At 40.2% G+C, this 16,500-nt stretch overlaps 1 protein-coding gene across 1 annotated transcript; it reads right to left on the bottom strand.

Moving 5' to 3' along the window:
* Positions 1-286: 286 nt before the first annotated feature.
* On the bottom strand, positions 287-15,850 carry igfbp5a (insulin-like growth factor binding protein 5a). Its single transcript, XM_058402811.1, has 4 exons — positions 15,228-15,850; positions 8,901-9,094; positions 8,660-8,779; positions 287-6,316 (listed from the first exon to the last, which is right to left on the bottom strand). The coding sequence occupies exons 1-4, from the start codon at positions 15,562-15,564 to the stop codon at positions 6,182-6,184; spliced, it is 786 nt and encodes a 261-aa protein (XP_058258794.1). The 5' UTR covers positions 15,565-15,850; the 3' UTR covers positions 287-6,181.
* Between the last annotated feature and the right edge of the window lie 650 nt (positions 15,851-16,500).

Here is a 16,500-nt window from a genome sequence, read left to right as displayed (position 1 = left end):
ACATATGTGTGTCACTTATAACAACAACAAGCTATGGTTCACAGCCAGATTAAAACTACTTCACCAGGCCAAGAAGGATGCCTACAGAAGTGGGGACAGAGCCCTGTACAAGCAGGCCAGGAATTTGCTGACAAAGGAGATCAGAGTGGCTAAAAAGAACTACTCTGTAAAGCTGGTTTTCAGCTAATGATCCTGCATCAATACATTACAAACTACAGGAGACCACTTCTCCCCTCTGATGCAGACAAAGATTTTGCTGATGACCTCAACACCTTCTACTGCAGATTCAAAAAGTATATCTTCACACCTTTCACCCACCCCATCACATGTCTGATAACCCCATAACAACTCCCCCCAATACTCAGACAATTACAATTTGCTAAAAGGATGTGAATTGGCTATTCTGCATTTCCTACCCAACTGTTTCCAATCTTCACCCATATCTTTTACAGATCACTGGACCTGTGTGAAGTCCCCTCCTGTTTCAAAGACTCTACCATCATTCCAGTCCACAAGAAACCCTCCATTCCAGGACTAAATAACTACATGCCTGTCACTCTGACATCTATCATTATGAAGTCATTGTGTACTATGTAATATGTACATACAACATACAGCAGTACATAAAACAAACAAGAAAAATTTTTAAGTGCTTCTGGAAGAGGTGTGTCTTCATCCGTTGTTTGAAGACAGTAAGAGACTCCATTGTACAGACATCTAGGGGAAGTTCATTCCACCACCTCGGTGCCAGAACAGAGAAAAGAGTAGATGTAATCTTGTGCCCTAAGAGATGGTGGGAACAGTCGAGCAGTGCTAGTGGATCAGAGGGACTGAGGTGCATTGCGAGGAGTAATAAGAGCTTTGAGGTAAGATGGTGCTGGTCCATTCTTAGCTTTGTAGGCAAGCGTCAGTGTTTTGAATCTGATGCATGCAGCTACTGGAAGCCAGTGGAGGAAGCAGAGCAGGTGGTGTGGGAGAGCATTTTGGATCATTTGCAGTGGACAAATTAAATTCAGAGGTAGACCTGCCAGTAGAGAGTTGCAGTAGTCCAGTCGTGAAATGACAAGAGACTGAACAAGCACCTGAGTAGCCTGTGTGGATAGAAATGGCCAAATCCTTCTGATATTGTACAGAAGAAACCTACGTAAGCGTGTGACATTAGTAACATGTCACAACAGGAAAAGGACAGTTTATTGTCCATGGTTACCCCAAGGTTGCTAGGAGTGGCTGAAGGGGAGATCATGTAGTTTTTTCAGAGATATTGCATGATCCTGGGCTGCGGATGAATCACCTAGGATGTCCAACAGTTCAGTTTTGCTGGGATCGAGTTTCAGCTGATGAGCTGTCATTCATGATGAAATATCTGCCAGACATGCTGAGATCCAAGCAGAAGCCATGGGAGGGGGTGGAGGAGAAGATAAGTTGGGTGTCATTGGCATAGCAGTGGTATGAGAACCCATGTGAGTATATAACTTTGCCAAGAGAGTGAGTATAGAGAGAGAAAATGAGAGGACCAAGTACTGAGCCTTGTGAGACACCACTGGAGAGTCTGTGTGAGCAGATGTTGATCCCCTCCATGTTACCTGATATGAGCGACCACCCAGGTAGGAAGCATTTCCATGCTGTTCAACAAATTCCAAGACTCCTGAGGGTGCACAAGAGAGTCTTGTTGTTTACTGTGTCAAATGCTGCAGAAAGTTCGAGAATAACGAGGACAGATGACAGCTTGGCTGATTGTAGCATGTAGTTTCTCAATGACAGCCAAAAGGGCAATCTCTGTGAAATGTGCTGCTTTGAAGCCAGTGGTTGGTATCATGGAGGTTGTTCTGCAAGAGATAATCAGACAATTGATTATAAACAATGCATTCAAGAATTTTAGAAAGAAACAAGAGAAGTGATACTGGTCTGTAGATACTGGTCTGTAGTCCTTTGAGCAGCTAGTATCTGCCCACCTGAGAAATATCACAGGACAGTTACTAGTTCCCCAGCAGTTTGCTTACAGAGGAAACAGGTCAGTGGATGATGCAGTCAACATGGGGCTGCACTATTTCCTGCAACACTTTGACTGCCCAGGGATATATGCATGGATTTTGATTGTTGACTTCAGTTCAGGTTTTAACACAATAATCCCAGAAATCCTCTCCTTCAAACTCCTACAGCTAACAGTACCCCCTGCCATCTGTCAGTTGATCACTAGCTTTCTGACAGGCAGGAATCAGCAGATGAGTCTGGGCAGAGTTGCCTCCATTATGGACAGTCAGCACTGGTGATCCTCAGGGATTTGTCCTCTCCCCACTGCTATTCTCCCATTATATTAATGACTGCACACCCAAGGACCCTGCTGTTAAACTCCTGAAGTTTGCAGATGACACTACGCATTAGACTCATCCAAGGTGGCGATGAGTCTGCATATTGGCAGGAGGTGGAGTGGCAGGTACTATGGTGCAGTTAGAACAATATGGAGTTGAACATGCTTAAAACTATGGAAATGACAGTGGACTTAAGAAGACACCTGTTAACACTACTCAAAAAGGCACACCAAAAGATGCATTTTCCTCGCCATTTAAAAAAGTTTGGTCTGCCAAAGGAGCTGCTGATACAGATCTACACTGCATTCATTGAATCCATCCTGTGCACATCCATCACTGTTTGGTGTAGCCACAAACCAGGAAAGGTACAGACTGCAGTAAACAGTAAAAACAGCAGAAAAAAATCATTGGTGTTACCCCACTCACTCTCCATGACTTGACATGACTGCACAAGAATGAGGAAATAGGCAGGAAAAATCACTACAGACCTCTCACACCCTGGACACAACCTTTTTCAACTACTCCTGTCTGGCAGGCACTATAGAACATTATACACCAAAACTGCCAGGCATAGGAACAGTTTTTTTTTTCACAAGCAATCACCCTCATAAACAGCTGACCAACATGCTCTTGTTACAGTTCACTTTACATCTACATATACTGTAATGTAAGAACAGTCACTCACCACTCCCCCATATGTTAAACACTCTCTTGCTACTTGCTACTCTACTATCTCACTTTATATACATTTATAACTTGTCTCATAATCTGTATATTGTGGACTTTACCTTTTTTCTGTATAGCATTGGTTTAAATTAAATGTATGGTGTAGTTATTGTATATCTTTACTTTTGAGGGTCACCAACAGCTAGTACCAAATTCCGTGTTTAAAAACATACTTGGCCAATTAACTTGATTGGATTCTGATTAATGATGCAGGTCATTAAGCATTTATTAAACATTTTATTACATTTAATTCTTATTCTTACATTCAGGTAGATAACGATATTTGAACAAATTTGTATTACAAAAAAGACCAAAAATAAAATTATGCAGTGAATACATAGACCATACTGATATTCTGACAAAGAAAGCTACTCTTTTTTCACTTGCTTTTGACAATCATCTGATACTCATAGTATTTATCTGACATTGATCTAAAATGTTATACAGTGTATTTTTAAATGAGTATAATAATGCTCTCTCTTTAAAATAGGCACTCTGTCACAGGGGACTGCAGGTATAAGATTTCTATTAATAACAGATTTAAAGGAAAGGGCTTTTATTCATGAACACTTACAGTGTTGTCCAGGTGATAACTGCCCTCTTCAAATTCCATCATTTAATTTCAGAATTGCAATAACCTACTTCACACACAGCACAAAGATTTTAATACAAAATATACAAAATATCCTTTTAAAAATCCAAAGCACCAGATGAATTCATGTTTCAATTTTCAGATGTTCAGCCTGTTTGTTTTTTTATCATACAAATATTCTCTTATCTCTTAGCATTGTTAATTAGAATTTATTCCTGAACTGTGTATGTCTGGTATGAATATGTATTTGTTCTCTGTAGTCCTTATGTAAATTAGAATTCAAATGCATCTGCACTGTAAAAAAGGCACTGAGATTTCCATTAGAGCCAATACTAGTTGGCATTATTCCATTATGTATTGATATAGCAAGGTCTTCCTTTAATATACAACATTTGGCCATCACACCCAAATGTGGGTCTTCCACAAAGTGTTGCCACAAAGTTGTAAGTACACAGTTGTATTGGATATTTGTATACCCTTCAACAGAACTAAGAAGCCTAGTCCCAAGCATGTTAAAGTATGCCCCTGTGGACAAAGCAAAGTCCATGAATAGATGTCCCAAGGTTGGAGTGGTAAAATTCAAGTGACCTACAAAGAACCCAGACCTGAACCTCTTTGAGATGAACTGGAACACAAACAGCACCCCAGACCTCCTCACCCAAAATAACTGCCAGACCTAGACTACAAAGTGTAAAGAAATAGAATTCCCAGATTTTTGAAAATTATTATAACAGCAAAAAGAGGACTAAATCTAGAATGGGATGTTTAAAATGAATATCTGTGTGTGATGAGCAGGTGTCCACAAACCTATAGCCATATAGTATAATAAGCCATTAATAAATAACACACTTTTGTATATAGCTTATGTTTAAAGCCTCTACCAGATTTAACAGAGATGGAGAAATGTATGTACCGGTATGTCCATTCAGTTAAATAGGCTACGAATGATTGGATTTTTGAGTTTTTTTGAGGTACATTTACTGTTTATAGTAAATGACAGCTGTCATTTTTGGGGGAAGGAAATGGGCTTTTATTATATTAGCACTGATTTATCTATGCTGTACATTGTCAAAGTAAAAAAAAAAAACAAACATTCAAAATAGCAGACAAAAAGAGCCACATATTTAAGATTATACAGAAAAGATCTCAGAGCTATTAAAAGATACACTATATTGCCAAAAGTATTCGCTCACCTGCCTTGACTCGCATATGAACTTAAGTGACATCCCGTTCCTAATCCATAGGGTTCAATATGACGTCGGTCCACCCTTTGCAGCTATAACAGCTTCAACTCTTCTGGGAAGGCTGTCCACAAGGTTTAGGAGTGTGTTTATGGGAATTTTTGACCATTCTTCCTGAAGCGCATTTGTGAGGTCACACACTGATGTTGGACGAGAAGGCCTGGCTCTCAGTCTCCACTCTAATTCATCCCAAAGGTGTTCTATCGGGTTGAGGTCAGGACTCTGTGCAGGCCAGTCAAGTTCATCCACACCAGACTCTGTCATCCATGTCTTTATGGACCTTGCTTTGTGCACTGGTGCACAGTCATGTTGGAAGAGGAAGGGGCCAGCTCAAAACTGTTCCCACAAAGTTGGAAGTATGGAATTGTCCAAAACGTCTTGGTATGCTGAAGCATTCAGAGTTCCTTTCACTGGAACTAAGGGGCCAAGCCCAGCTCCTGAAAAACAACCCCACACCATAATCCCCCCTCCACCAAACTTTACACTTGGCACAATGCAGTCAGACAAGTACCGTTCTCCTGGCAACCGCCAAACCCAGACTCGTCCATCAGATTGCCAGATGGAGAAGCACGATTCGTCACTCCAGAGAACGCGTTTCCACTGCTCTAGAGTCCAGTGGCGGCGTGCTTTACACCACTGCATCCGACGCTTTGCATTGCACTTGGTGATGTATGGCTTGGATGCAGCTGCTCGGCCATGGAAACCCATTCCATGAAGCTCTCTGCACACTGTTCTTGTGCTAATCTGAAGGCCACATGAAGTTTGGAGGTCTGTAGCGATTGACTCTGCAGAAAGTTGGCGACCTCTTCGCACTATGCGCCTCAGCATCCGCTGACCCCGCTCCGTCAGTTTACGTGGCCTACCACTTCGTGGCTGAGTTGCTGTCGTTCCCAAACACTTCCACATTCTTATAATACAGCTGACAGTTGACTGTGGAATATTTAGGAGTGAGGAAATTTCACGACTGGATTTGTTGCACAGGTGGCATCCTATCACAGTTCCACGCTGGAATTCACTGAGCTCCTGAGAGCGACCCATTCTTTCACAAATGTTTGTAAAAACATTCTGCATGCCTAGGTGCTTGATTTTATACACCTGTGGCCATGGAAGTGATTGGAACACCTGATTCTGATTATTTGGATGGGTGAGCGAATATTTTTGGCAATATAGTGTATGAATGAGGTGCAGACAAATCTTATGAATACAAACTTGTTTTCTAATTTTGCCTATAAACAGATAAATGAGCAGCTTTAAAGATTCTTTAGGTTGTTTTGGCAGTGAAAAGATGGAGACTGGACACGTTAACAAATAATTCATTTGTTGTTACTGTTGTTCTCTGGGTCTTTGCACTGGATGTTACCTCCACTGTAGTTTGTTCCCAGTATCGTTGCTCCAAATTTATCTACGCACCAGCAAATACCGCGCTTCCGCCCCCTGGAGGGCTTACACTGCAACAAAATAGTATGGTTTAACAGTTAGCCAAAAATAACTTTAAAATTAATCATCTCTATCTTACGCATACCATACAAATTTAATAAAGCATGTTCTTAAAAAGTTTTCATATTGCTAAATGGTGATTAAAATCTTAATCTACTGGGCTGCTACAGTTCTCGTACAGAATTTAATTATAAATCTTATACCATTACACCACCTCCTCCAACCTGGAATTTTGACACATGGCAGGTTGGGTCCATGGATTCATATTGTTGGCATCAAATTCTGACCCAATTTTAGATTTGTGTGCTCTGACCCTACTATCTGTGTCTCAGTAGAAATCAAGATTAATCAGACCAGACTATGTTTTTCCAGTTTTATACTGTCTAGTTTTGGTGAGCCTGTGCCCACTGAGGCCTCAGTATTCTGTTCTTGGCTGACAGATGTAGAACCTGATGGTCTTCTGCTGTTAGCCCATTTGCCTTCTGCTGTTAGCCCATTTGCCTCAAGTTTCAATGAATTGTGCATTATGAGATTCTCTTCTGCTTACTATAACACAGATAAAAAGTGATTACATGAGTTACTGTATGCTTACTGTCAGCTCAAACAAAGCTGCCCATTTTCCTCTGACCATTCTTATCAACTTAGTGTTTCCACCCACATAACTGTCACTCAGACATGTTTGATATGTCAAAATCATGTTTGATATGAACATTAACAAGCTCTTGACCAGAATCTGCATAATTTTAGTGTATGAGTGCACAATGAGTGTATAAATGCCTGAAGCATGGTGGAGGAGATTGGTGAAGGAACTTGTGTGAGCTATATCTGAACTTTATTATGTTAATTCTAGATGTAAATACAGTTATGAGTCTGTAAAAGTTAAATATGTATCTACAGGGGTTGGACAATGAAACTGAAACACTGGCCAATTTAGTGTTGGAGGTTTCATGGCTAAATTTGACCAGCCTGGTGGCCAATCTTCATTGATTGCACATTCCACCAGTAAGAGCAGAGTGTGAAGGTTTAATTAGCAGAGTAATAGCACAGTTTTGCTTAAAATATTGCAATGCACACAACATTATGGGTGACATATCAGAGTTCAAAAGAGGACAAATTGTTGGTGCACGTCTTGCTGGCGCATCTGTGACTAAGACAGCAAGTCTTTGTGATGTATCAAGAGCCACGGTATCCAGGGTAATGTCAGCATACCACCAAGAAGGACGAACCACATCCAACAGGAGTAACTGTGGACGCAAGAGGAAGCTGTCTGAAAGGGATGTCTGAGTGCTAACCCGGATTGTATCCAAAAAACATAAAACCACAGATGCCCAACTCACTGCAGAATTAAATGTGCACCTCAACTCTCCCGTTTCCACCAAAACTGTCCGTCGGGAGCTCCACAGGGTCAATGTACATGGCCAGGCTGCTATAGCCAAACCTTTAGTCACTCGTGCCAATGCCAAACGTCGGTTTCAATGGTGCCAGCAGCGAAAATCTTGGGCTGTGGACAATGTGAAACATTGTTTTGTTCTCTGATGAGTCCACCTTCACTGTTTTTCCCACATCCGGGAGAGTTACGGTGTGGAGAAGCCCCAAAGAAGCGTACCACCCAGACTGTTGCATGCCCAGAGTGTAGCATAGGGGTGGATCAGTGATGGTTTGGGCTGCAATATCATGGCATTCCCTAGGCCCAATACTTGTTCTAGATGGGTGCGTCACTGCCAAGGACTACTGAACCATTCTGGAGGACCATGTGCACCCAATGGTTCAAACATTGTATCCTGAAGGCGGTGTATCAGGATGATAATGCACCAATACACACAGCAAGACTGGTGACAGAGTGGTTTGATGAACATGAAAGTGAAGTTGAACATCTCCCATGGCCTGCACAGTCACCAGATCTAAATATTATTGAGCCACTTTGGGGTGTTTTGGAGGAGCGAGTCAGGAAACGTTTTCCTCCACCAGCATCACGTAGTGACCTGGCCACTATTCTGCAAGAAGAATGGCTCAAAATCCCTCTGGCCACTGTGCAGGACTTGTATCTGTCATTCCCAAGACGAATTGATGGCCGCAAAAGAAGGCCCTACACCATACTAATGAATTATTGTGGTCTAAAACCAGGCGTTTCAGTTTCATTGTCCAACCCCTGTATGTCCCAACAGAGATGTAGACTGATGGCATCCTAAGTCGGTGACCTAGTGAATCAGTGCTGATGTATTATTGATGGAGACATCAAAGCACTGTTGCATGTCGCTCTGGATAAGGATGTCTACCAAAAGCCATAAATGTAAATGTAAATCTATATTTACTATCTATATGCTGTTTTTTCAATGTTATATATAGCTTAAAACCTGTTTGCGCTTGAAGAAGCCCTTCCTGTCACAGTTAGGCAGGTAGAGAGACAGAGCCATGACTCTGGGCATGTCCTTCATCCTCCGGACAATTATGTCAAGTTTCCTCCTACAAAGTCCCTGTAATTAACACAAATCAAATAAATATTTTATGTAAGTACAATACACCATAACACTACACTTCTGCATAGTTCCCATTTAGGCAATAAGACAGAATGGAAAGCTTTGCTAGAAGTCTTACCATTTCAGGCTGGGCCTTCTCTATGCTGTGAGGGGAATAGTTCATATGGACCATGCTCCTGTGTTTAGACTGTTTCCTGTCCTTATGAACAGCCAATACTTTCTTGTTGTGGTTTTGAGAAAACAAAGGCACCTTAGAATGGTGAAATAAATCCTCAGACACTAGCCCCAGGACATCTTTTGGTGACTCTTGATCTATGGATTAGAATCAACAAATCATAAAGCTAATTTGCTCACAGCAGAAAGTATTTTATTTGAGAAAATTCAAATCAATCAGAAGATATGGCAAGTCATAAAATACAGCACACTGTATGCCTTGCCAAATGGTAGCTATTATGATAATACAACAAGTTTTCTTTAGGCATTAATTTCCTAATGACTCTCTACATGTATCTCACCACCTGGAACATTTTCCTCTAAGGATAGGCAGAGTTTCAGTCTCAATAATTTAGGATGTGAAAGGTAACTTACATCAGAGGACAAGACAAGCAAAGAAACAGAAAAAAAAGTTTTTCAAATGCAGTTTTCAGAATGAAGAATGAAACACAATTGTTGCTAGATTATCACAAACTAAACTAAAATAGTCTCTTGGGCATCAGACAGTAAATATGGAATTAAATTTTTTTTAAAGAGTGTGGGTTCTCCAGCTCCCTAGTTTGTACAAAATGTAAAATCAATTGTTTTTTTTTAATTTATAGACAATAATACACATTATTAATCAAATGAGTGACTCAACACTATATCATGGCTTGACACTACGGAGCAGCTTTGTGTGAAAACTAGCCAATTTATTGAAGCGGACTACACAAGAAAGACCAGAAAAGAGGGACTTCTGGTTGGACTCCAGCTAAGATGGCTGCTTAATCTTGATCCTGCCAAACCACTTTCTCTCTTTTTGTTTCAAAGCTCAACCAACAGCGACTTTTTGGCAATTATATTAATCCACATTAGCAATGGAGTTGACAGAGAAGAGAACGACAGATGTTATGTGTACTTCTACCATTGATGCCATCAGCTCAAGAGCAGAGTTCATATTACTCAGAACTAGACAGTTACATTATGAGCAATCACACAGACCAAGTCGACTCCTTGCATTAAGACTCTAACAGTCAGAGAATCTTGCCTCTGTAACTGCGATCAGAGATACTACTGGCAAGGTTGTGACTCATCCTTCTCATGTTAATAACATCTTTAGAGACTTTTTTTTGCTGAACTTTATAAAACAGAGGCATCACATGATCTCTCAGACATAAATCGCTGGTGTTAGATGGAATACCTCCAGAGTTCCTTTTAGAGATCTGGGATTTGGCTGGTCCTTTACTACTTAAGTCTATTCAGCACTCGCTTGATGTTGAGTACTTTCACAGAGACCAAAGGGCAGCACTAATTTCACTATTGTTAAAATCTGGGAAGGACGCAGTGGATTGTGGGAGTTACAGACCCTTATCATTGTTAAATTCTGATATTAAGATATATGCAAAAGTTCTTTCTAACAGATTGAATACATGTATTGCTGGATTGATTCATGAGGACCAGACCACCTTCATTAAAGGCCGATTGGCCTCAGACAATGTCAGGCACCTTTTGCATATAATTGATGCCCGCAGAGATAATAAGCACTCGTGCAATCTTTAGCTTGGATGCTGTGAAGGCTTTTGATGGAATGGTCCTATCTGTGGGCTGTACTCAGGAGATTTGGCTTCGGATCCTCCTTCATTCACATGGTTCAGACACTTTACTCCAACCCCACAGCATGTGTCTCTATTGGCCATAAAGTTTCTTCACAGTTTTCTCTCCAGAGGGGCACCAGACAAGGTTGCCCCCTTTCGCCAGTTTTATTTGCTATCACTGGAGCCCTTAGCTCAAATAGTCAGACAGAGTTCTCTCATTTCTCCAATACATATTAGGAATTCCACACACCACATCTCACTTTATGCTGATGACATCATCCTTTTCCTTTCATACATCAAGATAAAATATAAATAAACCAAAATACACTGTAAATATTCCCCTAGTGAATTGACCCAACATCAAAAAATAAACTACTGACCTTAATTGCCATAAACCCAAATGTAAATACCCCTGATTGCTAATTCCCTGAATGCATTAATATACAAATATACAAATGTAAATTGGAAAATACCCTAACCAGATATTATATATATTTTCTTTATAAGTTAAAAATGTTTGTTGCAACACACTTGCAGTTTCTGCAGGTAAAATCACTATCTAGTTACTTTGCAGTTATCTAATCAGGAATGTGGCAGCAGCACAATGCATAAAATCATGCACCTCAAGGTTTAATGTGTTGTGCATTTTGAGATAATTTTCTGCTCACCGCGGTTGTGAAGAGTGCTTATTTATAGACTTCCTATAGATCTATAGATTTACTGTCAGCTCAGAGCAATCTGGTCCTTCTCTTTTGATCTCTCTTATCAACAAGGTGTTTGAGCCTGCAGGCCTTCTGCACACAGGTTTTTTTCCCCCACACTATTCTGTCTACATGCTAGAGACTGTTGTGAGAAAATCCAAGGAGATCAGTGATTTCTAAAATACTTAAACCAGCTCATTTGACACCAACAACCATGCCACAGTTAAGTCAAAGAAATCAAAATTTGCCCCATTCTAAAGCTTGATGTGAACATTAACTGAAGCTTTTGATCTTTATCTATGTGAGTTTATGCATTATGTTGCTGCCACATGATTGGCTAATTATATAACTGCATAAATAAGCAGATGTACAGGTGTTCCTAAAAAAGTGTACAGAGAGTATAATTGTGCTTATAATTATGCAATATAAGAATCACTATTATAATTGTGTGAGTTTCTTCTTGTAATTATTTTTTTTATTAGTGGTGGCTGCTATGCAGTGCATGCATCTCTATTTTATATAACTGTGAGTTTATTATTCTGTTTTTGTTTTTTCTTATCATATTTCCTAGACTCTTTATAATCACATAACTTCCTCAGTTTTTGACCCACCGTCAAAGACACATACATCAAAATGTGCAGCCCATTGCCACACGTGTGTATTTTTCATGCTCCATGTTTTGTTTTTTCCATGACTTTTGTAGAAGTCAATCTTGGTTCCATGTAGCTCATCTCTGTACTTCATGAATTCCAGTCTAGCCTTCGAATTCTTAATGCTGTGTTGGAAATTGTTCTGTTTCACTATAAATTTAATTAATCAGTAAATTAAAAAGATCATTCTTATTAACCAGTCTCATTAATGAATCAGTTTCATAGAATTTTCCATTTTATGTTTGAAAATGTAATTATAAATTAAAATGATCAACTTTTAAGTGAGTCAAAATGATTAATCTAGCCATGGGGGTCACAGTCCAGTGACTTCTGTGCCGGGAGTGTAAATAGAGAGGCTTGTATCAGGAAGGGGATCCAGCATAAAATATTGCCAAATTTAATCATGGAATCATCAGTCCTCTTTTTTTCAGTTCTGTTTCATTATGTAGCAGAGAAGTATGTCAGAGTGGTGCAGGACATGTATGAGAGGAGCAGGACAGTGGTGAGGTGTGCTGTAGGTCAGACAGAGGAGTTCAAAGTGGAGGTGGGACTGCATTAGAGATTGGCTGTGAGCCCCTTCCTGTTTGCTATGGTGATGGACCAGTTGTCAGAGGAGGTCAGACAGGAGTCTCCTTGGACAATGATGTTTGCAGATGACATTGTGATCTGTAGTGAGAGCAGGTAGCAGGTGGAGGAAAACCTGGAGAGGTGGAGGTTTGTGCTGGAGAGAAGAGGAATGAAAGTCAGTCGTATTAAGACTGTGTACATGTGTGTGAATGAAAGGGCAGGAAGTGAAACAGTAAGATTACAGGGTGAAGAATGTACAGGAGTTTAAGTACTTGGGGTCAACATTACAGAGTAATGGAGAGTGTAGAAGCAAGTGCAGGCAGGTTGGAATGGGTGGAAAAAGGTGTCGGGAGTTCTGTGTGATAGAAAAATATCAGAAAAAAATCAAGGGGAAGGTGTACAAGACAGTGGTGAGACTGCCCATGTTGTATGGTTTAGAGACAGTTTCACTGAGGAAGAGACAGGAGTCAGAGCTGGAGGTAGCAGAGCTGAAGGTGTTGAGCTTATAAAAAACAAGAACAGTGAAACAAGAACAACATGATGGGGACTTGCATGTCATGGATGGCCAGGGCAAAAAGAAACACCTGTCAGACAATAGAATACAGGCTGTGAATAAGCATGTCAACGTTAGGCCCCTTGCTTTGAGTCTGAACAAGAATGATAGCCCTAATGATTCTGAGGAAACTGGTATTTCAGTTCATGAACAAAGTGAATAAAACAGTAATTGCCATTTTTTAAACAGAATGAACAAACTGGTAATTGTGATTTGTGAATCAAATGAACAAAGTAGGTGAACCAACAAGGATTTGCTGACTCGCTGATGTCAGCTCAGCTGATATATAATGTTATATGAAGTTTTTTGTTCAGTTTGCCTTCAAGAAAAAAAGAGGTGAAACTGCATTTGAAAAATGTGTAGCAATAACACAAGCCTTATGTTTTGAGATGTTCATAGCATAATCACTATACAGGAATGTGTTCATAGAATAATCCACTATATATGAATGTGTAAAATTGACTGATGGCTATTTTAAATAATTGTAACATTGAAAACTACTTACATGTACATCAACAATGTTCTCAAAACTAGATTGCACAGACTGAAATTTATTTCATGAAAATGAATTGGGTTCTAGGATTCATGTGCCTTGAAAATAAGTACAGCTTTCATGCAAAGTAATTACAAATTTGTCTTCACTGGTATTAGTTTAACAACTTGCTACCTGTTCGAGGTTGCCACAATGGACCTTTCAGTCTGCATATTTGATTTGACAGGTTTTATGCTGGATGCCCTTCCATGTTACTATCCTATTTTATCTGGGCTTAGGACTTTCCCTAAGGGCAACCTAGGGTTGGTTCTCTGCTAAGGAGTCAAGCCTGGGCCGTGGCAGTGAGAGCATGGGATCCTGCCACTGGACCACCAGAAGCCAACATCAACAATTCAGTAAAATCTGGACTTACTTATAATAGCTGAAAAGACACACACTGGCACCATCTACTGGTGTAATTATGTACCTTAAGAGTCATTGAATACCTCTGGGAACGAATAAAAAGTTTCAAGTCACTAGGATTTTAAAAATGCAATGTTACAGAAAATTCTTAATTCATCATTTATTCCCACTTTAACAACTAAAAGAAAAAAATGAAGTTTATTCCAAATATTATTAAAAGCTACAACACTTAAATTGAAGGTGGTGAGTACCCAATTAAATTATGTGTATGTCTTTTACCCTTTCACCATTCCTTTCACCATAAAATGTGGAAAAAACCGAGGGTCATTGTACCATATAAGCATACTTCATAAACAAATCTCTTGCCCCAATAATTCCCACAATTCCAAAAAAAGGGCAAAACTTTATTTAGGGGCTTTGCCTTGCTTTATTAATCTGCCCCAGTATAATAAAGCAGATTTCTTTTATACGGTTTTGATAGGATTCCATATTGTTATTTCCTAATCTTGGAGGGCTGTTTTGTTTTTTGTTTTTTTACAGAGATAGGTTAGGCTATGTACATTGCAGCCCAAAGCAGTACAAGCAGATTTTGCTTAATCACCGTAGAGCAAATCCCTTGTTGTTGATGATCTTTCAGCTGCTCCCTACGTGTGAGGGGTCGCCACAGCGGACCAACTGGTCCGTGCAACAACTTGGCACAGGTTTTTACGCCGGATGGCCTTCCTTCCTCCCATTTTTATCCGGGCTTGGGACCGGCACTGCATACAGTGGCTGGGGTTTGGGCACTGGCTGGGAATCGGGGCCTTCCGTGTGGTAGGCGAGAAACCTACCACTGAGCTACCAGTGCCCTGTAGAGCAAATCCCTTAACCTTGCATAATATGCAATCAGCACATAGAGAGAGACATTCTAAGTCAGTCTGACAATAGATAAAGATTAGAAAACAGATTTCTAAGACATGTAAATGCTATGATACTGCTGCACAAACCTATTGTTCTATTGTTCTTTATGTGCCTTAGATATTCTTTAGAAAATTAGTTTCAAATACATGGAACATTTTATGCTAGACGGATATACCTTTCCCCCAAAGTTTATAAATGCTAAATGGTGATGGACTGGACTACAGTACTTCAGAGCATGCAAAAATAGGAAAATGTATTATTATTATTAGTAGCAGTAGTAGTGGTGGTAGTAGTAGTAGTAGTGGTAGTAGTAATAGTAAATATTGTGTACACGCATTTACAAATTAAACGATTCACCATTTTATTACTGGCCAGTCAGTGCAGGAACTCACCCGTGGCCGGCTTGAAGCTTTTTTCGTTCATGCACACACCCCTGCCGTGTAGCAGGGCATGCAGCGGCTTCTCCTCACCGACGAGCGGCAGGCAGCGCAGACCCGCGGCGCACGTGCCCGTGTAGACTCCGCACGTATGTCCTTCCTGGAGCGCGCAGGTCAAGCAGCAGCCGCATCCCGGCTCCTTCACCGCCTGGCAGGTCGTGGGTAGGGGTGGACACAAGGACAGCGCTTTCTGATCGCACGGGTCGCACGGCACGTAGAAGGCGAAACAAGCAGGTAAGAGCGCGATCAAGGCGCAGGTACTAATGAGTGTCTTCCTTCCCTCCAGATCCATGGATGAGTTAGCTTGAGTGAGTGGTGGGGGGTATAAATTGATTCAGTAGAATCAGTTCGGGGTACGTCAGTCTCCCAATGTCCAATTTTCACGATATGGAAAATTGGAAGGATTCAAATACACCGATTATTCGGTTACGATCAGCGGTTCAGTGGGGCTGTAAAACGCGACGATCTTTGTGCCTATTTCCTTTTTCAAACGGGACCAGTGAGCCTAAGTGTTCCTAGAATACACTTTCGGATGCAAAGAGCTCATCACATGTTCAGTTCGGTGGCGCGCTGCACTCCGTTTTAACCTCAGCGAATCCAGAGGCGGGTCCTGCCGAGCTGCATCCAGTGCCATTAAATACTGCATTTTATTTAAAGACATAGTTAGTCAGTCAGTTTTATACAAATGTATTATTTACCTGTAATACATTGGATTTCTCGACGAATATACACGTTCCATATCGTGTCAATTCAGCAGCACTGACAATTCCTTATATGGATTTACACAAAAATTTTCATGTAGGACTCAATTCAAATGATCATATATTGTCATATTTATTACTATATTGATAGTTGAAATTTGCCAGGCTTACTGGATCATTGCAAGTTTTATCCCAAAAGGCCATGCTGTTCAAGTAATTAAAGTATCACGTAACATAAGTATATTACATATTACTTATTGGTCTTGAAGAACATTTTCATATGACATGCCCTGCGATTTAATATATCATGACTGAATTTTTAATTTATATATATATATATATATATATATATATATATATATATATATATATATATATATATATATATATATTAATTGACAGATTCCTCAACTACAGATTGTGATCAAGGGCTCAATCACTTTAATTTAGCTAAATTGTGTGTAGATGCTGCTTGGATTAGCTTCACAAAGCCAATGGCCCCTTGCCTAAATTTGCAGAATTCTTGT

The sequence above is a fragment of the Hemibagrus wyckioides genome, linkage group LG11 (assembly GCF_019097595.1).
Source record: "Hemibagrus wyckioides isolate EC202008001 linkage group LG11, SWU_Hwy_1.0, whole genome shotgun sequence".
Classification (NCBI taxonomy): Eukaryota; Metazoa; Chordata; class Actinopteri; order Siluriformes; family Bagridae; genus Hemibagrus; species Hemibagrus wyckioides.
The sequence above is the reverse complement of the archived record's forward strand: the minus strand, read 5'-3'. Positions and strand labels throughout refer to the sequence as shown.

Excerpts from the sequence above, each read along its gene's own strand:
- igfbp5a (XM_058402811.1), bottom strand. The coding sequence starts at position 15,564 with ATGGATCTGGAGGGAAGGAAGACACTCATTAGTACCTGCGCCTTGATC. Across the intron at positions 8,780-8,900 it reads AGAAGGCCCAGCCTGAAATG|GGACTTTGTAGGAGGAAACT; the intron begins GTAAGACTTCTA and ends TGTTAATTACAG. Across the intron at positions 6,317-8,659 it reads GCTTCTTCAAGCGCAAACAG|TGTAAGCCCTCCAGGGGGCG; the intron begins GTTTTAAGCTAT and ends ATTTTGTTGCAG.